Source organism: Amphibalanus amphitrite, unplaced genomic scaffold, assembly GCF_019059575.1.
Source record: "Amphibalanus amphitrite isolate SeventyFive unplaced genomic scaffold, NRLGWU_Aamphi_draft 000232F_arrow, whole genome shotgun sequence".
NCBI classification, from domain to species: Eukaryota; Metazoa; Arthropoda; class Thecostraca; order Balanomorpha; family Balanidae; genus Amphibalanus; species Amphibalanus amphitrite.
Window position 1 is genome coordinate 75,001 of NW_024881727.1, and position 7,500 is coordinate 82,500.

The 7,500-nt window shown below is 44.0% G+C and overlaps 2 protein-coding genes across 2 annotated transcripts in view; one reads left to right on the forward strand and one right to left on the reverse strand.

The window, feature by feature from the left end:
* The window catches only part of LOC122385827 (serine-aspartate repeat-containing protein F-like), a 6,348-nt gene extending 3,998 nt beyond the window's left edge, over positions 1-2,350 (reverse strand). Inside the window, exon 1 of the mRNA XM_043374402.1 lies at positions 2,293-2,350. Coding sequence (XP_043230337.1) covers positions 2,293-2,307 — 15 coding nt within the window. The 5' untranslated portion in view covers positions 2,308-2,350. The remainder of the gene's footprint in view (positions 1-2,292) is intronic.
* A 4,684-nt stretch (positions 2,351-7,034) lies between these two features.
* LOC122385823 (serine-aspartate repeat-containing protein F-like) overlaps positions 7,035-7,500 on the forward strand; it is a 7,293-nt gene continuing 6,827 nt past the window's right edge. Inside the window, exon 1 of the mRNA XM_043374399.1 lies at positions 7,035-7,049. Within this exon, the coding sequence (XP_043230334.1) occupies positions 7,035-7,049 (15 nt within the window). The remainder of the gene's footprint in view (positions 7,050-7,500) is intronic.

The window sequence follows — 7,500 nt, forward strand, 5'->3', positions numbered from 1 at the left end:
CCACAACATATAGCGCTATTTTATGCTGAGACGAAGTATGAAAAATTTACACCTACATATGTTATAATCGCGTTAATAATTTTATGTTTGAATGAACATGGCCAGGTTTTGCGTTGATATGATGTCTGAGTCACAGATGCTAATTTATAGCGTACATACTATAAACTGAATAAAACTTCAGTCTTTCCGATGAAAGCAGTGGTAAGCAAATGAGCCAAAACGATCTATGCATTTGTTATATTTTTTTCTATGGATTAAGTGGAAATAATGCGGTTGCTTTCATAATTTAAAAGGAAGAAATAACTTGTCATGAGTAAAACGATGATTTTTGAAGAGCGTCATGAAAACTTACGGAACAAATTTTATAAATAGGTATGACATTCATTTTAATTAGGCAATGCAATGCTGTCCGTAGAAGCATCTATATAAAATTTGGTACGTATTGTTTCTGTCAGTATTGTATTCAAAGCTGTAGTTCGTTTTATCTTAGTTCGACCCTGACTGTAACCATTTTCTTTTAAAACAGCACGAAATTTTCAGTGAGAATGACTCGGAAAGCGAGTTAGCGCACATTGTATTTATGAGATAAATTATATTTTCAAAATGTGTTAAGAATGCTAATGAAGTATCGTTGCGATTAGCGCCGTGCGCTTGATCGATGAGTTCAGCTATAATTTCCGACAACTCAACTATCGTTCCGGGGTTGTAAACACGTTCAAATACGAAATGCGAGTCGTGGGCCTTGAGTCGGGGAAAAGGGAGTAATGTGGGAATACTTCTAGGGAAGTCGACACCCTGTGAAATGCGCTCTGAATCAGTTTTCCAATTAATTCGCCCGACAAAGATCGTGCTGTGTTCAAAGAGACGCTTACAATGAGAGTAGAACTTAAGAAAAGCGGACTCTAGTCAGATCCCTTCAGTAGCTTATCTTTGGTGGTTACAACAGCAGGATGTCACATTACAATGTAATTATGAAATAGATTTACCATATAATAAAACTCTTAATTTGCATTCATTTCATATTATAATTAAATTCGACATTGACGGCGTAGATGACTTTTTCAGTTGTTATATTATGTAGGTACCGAATTATAATTAAGAGTAATTTTACCATTGTTGGAATGGTCTTATTCATTTATCAAAGCAGCATTCACATCACAAAAGACATCAGAGCTGCTCGTTGTGCATTGGCCTGATATTCTATCGCTGGAGGGCTCAGGTGCCAAATTTGGAAATACACGTATATCCCACCAACAGCGTCCAAGGTGATCAGCTTAACTGTTTTCCTTGCACAGAAGCAAGGCTGTATAAACTTGTATATAAGTGAGTTAAACAATTATATTTTCAACAAAGTTGTATGTAAAGTGCGCAGTGACGCATAAATGCAAATATAAGGCGTTTCGAAATTTCGAGAGAGTCTTTGATGAGCACCTCCTCCCATGCACAGTGTTCAACATGCCCATTCTGTATCGCCAGTACACCAAGCAAACGTTAAATATCAAAACTCGAACGTTTTTAATTGGATTGAACTGAATCAGAGCATCCAGGGGCGCGGGAACTACTTTCAGACTGGGGGGGGGGGGAGGGGCACACGGCACACCCTAATAGAAATCAACCTAGGGCACCCTCAAATCTAGTTTTTTTTTTTCACCGGCTTTAGGCCACTTATTTTTCATCCCTTTGCTTTTCCAACAAAAAAGGAAACATTGGCAAAACAGTGCGGTATTCCGTCTCAAAGTTGTGGGGGCACCACCCCCACGGCCCCAGAGCTGTGGGGGCAAGCTGCCCCCCCCCCCCCAGGTTTCCGCGCCTATGAGAGCATCTCTAATCTCTATATTTATCAAGTAAAGGTTATTAACGTTATGATTGTCAGGATCATTTGGTAGTATGCTGTTAACCTTAAAGGCTAACAGGTTAAATGTGTGGCTTAAGGCTGATTGATTTTTTCCAAAGTATGCAAGGTTTGCTTAGAACCTGCTAGAAGTTCGTTTCTTTTTTTTAAATGTTAAGCTTTAACGCTAGTCGGATAAAAAAGGTACTGATGACTTCAGTGACTTGCAATTAAAAGCCACTTATTTAAAAAGCATCTTCCATGCCGAATTGTTGGTAGTTTATGTCAATGCTTGATCTGAAGTCAGCAGCTGACGAAATATGAGGTTCACAGCCTGTCCACCACCCTAATAACTATCAAAGCCTTTCGATGGTACTCAGACCGTTCTCGCCTGCTCAGCACGGCCGCAGGCTCGGAGGCGTTCTGTCACACACTGTAGATCACCAGTCGCATGCACTCACCAAGACCAGCTTCATTGTGCGATGTTCCGTGCCCCACTGCCGCGCGGCCGGCGCCGCAGTGCCTTTATACCGTTCGCCAACACTGGTCCACATGCGACAAAAATCGCCAACAGACGCCTGCTGGCCACCTCCTTAAACGGAGCTCAGCGCCGACCGGCCTTCCAGACGGCGGAAACTAATAGGTGGACAATTATATGCGGTAGGTGCATCGTCGCACAGCAAGGCGCTCATTAGGCTCATCGGTGCGCCAAGGTGCGGGTGAAAAACCGCATATTTGATCCAAGATTCGAGCAATTTTCCATGAAAATCTGCATTCGGAGCATCTGCAAGACATGCATCACTTTTTATCGTGAAAAGTAAATTGTGTCAATTAGGAACGCAACTGCTACCAATGTACCACAAATTTCCACCCACGGTACGTACGAGTATATGGTCAGAAATTATAGATCTATCGGAGGATGAGATGTTGCTACTGAAGGCATGTTCCCTTGCCAGATGAAATGTCCCCCTAACCGGTGCAGGGCAGTGCAGCCAGTGCACGCCCCTAACCCTCTAACTTTACCTAACCTAAAATCTAATCTAACCGGTGCCTCTACTTGAGCATGTGATGACTATCGGAGGCTGAGACATCCCCATCAAAGGTTACGAACTTACGAGGTGTGCCTTCTGGGGGTTACAATGCCACTGTTGGAGGGTGTGATGCCCCTATCAGCATCACATCCTATCAGCATCACATCCTCCGTCACATCACACCACATCACATCACATCACATCACATCACATCTGTGATGACCCAATCAGCATCACATCCTCCGGCAAGATTGCATCTCCTCCTATCGGAAGATGTGATGCGACAGGCCGCCGGACTCCGGAGAATGTGATTCCCCTTATATCGAAGGGTAAGCTGTGATATCGCTTTAGGGAATACGATGTATGTTAGTAAAATACAGCTCGTAGATTGTGTGCGATTTGTTTGCCTAAGCTCAAAAGTTAAATTAGCGCATACAATTCGACTCGGCTGGTCAAAAAAGGCACATTTTGACACCATTTTGAGACTTAGCCTGACCTTATGCAAGGTAACGATTGTCAAACGTTTTTTTTCTCACAGTTAATTCACGAAAAGGTGGACGGTCGCAACGACACTTTCAGTGACCTCGAGTTGATCAAGTATACATCTTGCCTGAATTTCATTGCCTTAACCCTCGCCGGACCTATTGGTTTTCTACATACGCGCCGGCCGAGGGGGGGGGGGGGGCGTGTACGAACCCCTCGCCGTTTCGATCCTGGTGTAGCTAGCGTGTCACTGAAAAAACGAGCGTGTGCGCCCTTACGAGACGCAGAGATTAATGTCCGATTTTAAGGTCCTAGGTCAACCGGTGACCTCTGAGGTCAGGTCAAGTGCCCCAGGGTACGATTCCGTTTTTTTTGTGAATAACTTCGCAAAAAACTAATAATATACTTTTTGTTTGGATGAGGTCAGCTTAGGTTGCTGACCTCGGGTCACGGTCAGGTAAGCGCCACAGGTCACGAAATTGGTCGAAGGAGGTCATGTTGCGCATTATTTGATTCGGCAGGTCTTTCTGAGTCCACTGGTGGCTTTCCCGACTCGCTAGCTCAAGTTGATCGGGAGTTATTCACGAAAAACTAATATGAACCTAATGACGTCATAAATGACGTCACGCAAGGTCAACATTGCAAAAGTGAGGCATTGAACCTTGCAAGGAGTGTACGAAATCACGATTCTGTGTGCTTGAGATAGTTGGAGATCGTTCCCGGCGCCAGAATAGCAGTTTTAATTTTTCTTCATTGACTTATAATGGTAAGGTCACGAAAATGACCTGACCTAATTTGACCTTAAGGAAAAATCCGGAATATACAAGTTTTGAGACTCTGAATGGATACTAGGTCCTGCAAGTTTCATTGTCCTGTGAAAGATCCTCTGGCATTGAGGGCGCTGCGAAGTTGCGACATCTGAAGGCCGTGCAGAGGTTCACTTAGTATAATGTCATAGGTCAGTGACCTGACCTACCCGAAAATGCGGTTGGTGTCAGAAGATGAGGCTTGAATCAGAGGTCGGGTATGACAAGTTTCAGCTCACTAGCGCCAGCGTGTTTGGAGCTATCGTGAAAACCCCTATGGGGGGGGGGGGTCTTGGCTATGAGTCTTGTGAGCTTTTGACACCTTGATTTCGGTATGTTTTTGCTAGTCTTACCTTCCACCTATCACGGAACATGTTATTCGACGATGTGCAGATGTCAGGGTCAGGGTCAAGGTCAGCCTAGGTCATCTAAAAACATTGCATTTTAGGCTTGCCGAATTTACTTTTCGTGAAGTTTTTTGACTGCATTTTTGGTAAAAGCTTCTCAGATCATGATCTCATGCAATAGGGACACACCAACTAATCGGTGCACACATCAGTATACACACAGACACACACAGACATACAAACACATATCATTGACCTTGACCTAGCTTGACCTGAAATGACCACAGCCAGTAAAAACCTAGTCGGATAGTGTGACAAAGAGCTGATCTAGCTGGCTTGACACCACAAACGGCAGCGCCTTCGGTATATGATGGGTGCCGCACGTGATATTCCAACGGTGGCCCCAAACAGGAACATTTTTAGTTTGACCTGACCTGGAACGTCAATGGTTGACCTAATGAGGTAAAAGTGGGTACCATTGTATTCGTCACTTCCCAACGAATCTGTTGATCTTTGCCGCAAAGCTCTAGCTCCAGCAGGAACGAAATGGCGCAAGGGGGGTGGCACCCCCCACCATGTGCGTTCTAGGATGGGAAAATGGCATGTGCGGGCGGGGTTAAATGCATGAGCTTAAACAATATTCTTTGAATCAAATCTTTAAACAAAAATAGTGATATATTCGAAAACAAAGCCCGAACAATTTAAATTCTCACTCTTGAAAATATATCAGGTCAGATGATCATTAGCTTCTTTTCGTCACGGGCAACACCCTATTTTTTTTGCGCAAATCTTCTACCCCAATGAAGCCGAACAGCTGGGACGTTAGACGCTGTAAAAAGGCCAATACGGGCGAGGATTAGCCTCCATTTTGTGAAAGCCATTAGCAACAAGACTGCTTAACCTTAGGTTAACTGGTACTTACCCCAGTTTAAGTTCTCAGGTCAACCGGTGACCTCTGTGGTCAGGTCATGTGCCCAAAAATGGAGGTTTGCTTTTTGGTGAATAACTTTCCAAAATGATTGCAATTTGCAAAGTCACGATATTGACACCATCATATTTATCATGTTCATGCGCGTCCACTGATATGCTTTTCGTTTGGGTAAACTCAACTAAAAATGTTGACATCAGGTCAAGGGCAGGTCAAAACCATTTACTCAGGGTCACGAAACAGGTCATATAAGATTATGCTGCATATCAATATATTTGGCAGGTCTTTCTTTCAAAGTCCATTGGTGACCTTCCCGACTCGCTAGTCCAAGTTGGTTGGGAGGTATTGTCGAAAAGTGCGATGATCTTAGTGACGTTATAGGTATGAGGTCAAGTCTTGTCAGCAATGCAAAAGTCAGGCGTCAGATCTTACATGGGCCCAATCTTATAAGATGTTGTACTATTCTATTTACGGCATTTGGTAACATTCACAGTGATACCAGTGCTGACAAAGGTTTATCTGAGTCAACGAAATGATTCTTTAGACCGTCAAATTACGCTGGACTGAAACCATTTGAGCAACCATTTGAACATTTACGAAGTAGTTTTGGTGCCTTCGTAACATGCTACGAAGCAGTCAGAGACGGATGACACGTATTACGAATACCCGTCACAACCCCTACCGGTTGACCTGACCTGACCTGACACGACCTGGTCTAAATGCTTAAAGACATCATCTCTGATCAAAACTAACACGATATTCGTGATCAGCACCCCGGAAGACCACATAGCAGCTACGCTTTACGACTTTCTAACAGGTCCCGATTTTCCCGGTTTTCGGGTCATTGACCTGACCTGGAACGTCAACCGATGACCTAGGACCTTAAAGTTGGGTATCATCGGCTTTCTCTCGTGACGGGCAACACGCTCGTTTTTTCCGCGAAGCTCTAGCTCGATCAGGGGCCAAACGCAAGGGGGGTCGTACCAACCCCCCCCCCCCCCTCCTTGTGCCGTCGAAGGACTCAAAATGGCCTGTGCCGGCGAGGGTTAATATTTTTTGCGAGTATCTCACAGAAGTCAATTTCGCTGACCCCAAGTTTTTTTTTACAACGGAGCTCTGGTCAATTTTGGCAGAGTATTTTAATGCCACTTACACATTAGACAGACAAAGAGATATTTTCACTTTCTATGAAGGAGTAGTGGACATAATGTAATCAATGCTACGTACGCATGGGATAAAGAAAATACATAAAGTTTTTTTAAACCTTTTCATCTCGCTAAACGAACTATTTGCTATACGCTGGTCAATGCTCATACAGATAGCTGAGCTATGAAAACTTAACATTGAAAATGTATGAATCTGAAAGGGCTTCAAGGAATTGCAAATAGCCCTTTGCAAAAGGAGGAACTCATCATGTTCTGAGGAAAAGAATGTGCTAGGTTTGCGGACTGGTGCCATTCATTGCTTCCTACTAGTAGGTCGACTTGTCACGTCCATTTACGGATGGGAGGAAGAGACGGAGGTAAATGTAGCACGCGCACGCACCCACGCTGCTATAAATGTGACAGCCGCGACCCCAGCTGGCAGTAGTGCACAGAACGCCACAACATGAGGATTACAGTGGTAAGTGGAAGCGCGATAGGCCTGAGGGAAGTGCTAGTCTCAACGCTTTATCAGCTGATTGTTTTAAATAAGCTTTGCTAATTGAGATACTTAACCCGCGCATGACTGGGGGAGGGGTGGGGGTTCTACAGAGCTCCCCCTCCCGCTTCTCGGCAATATCTTCAAAACCCAAAACCCAAAACCCTATATCGCAACAACACGAACCTTGCGGTACCTTCAGCGGCATCACTTTGACACCTAGTGTCTAAATTTCAACTTTCAAGCTACCATAGGTCAGCCGGAAATGATGTCAGAGTGACGTCATGTTGGCCGACTTTTATGCAAAACTTTAAACTACGGACGGCAATCGCTCTCAATGGCTCAGTTTTTAAGCTAGTTCTACTTTATTTGCATGTTTTGACTCAGAATAAACGTGGCTATCAAACTGCTATATCGGATTTTCCAAATTTTG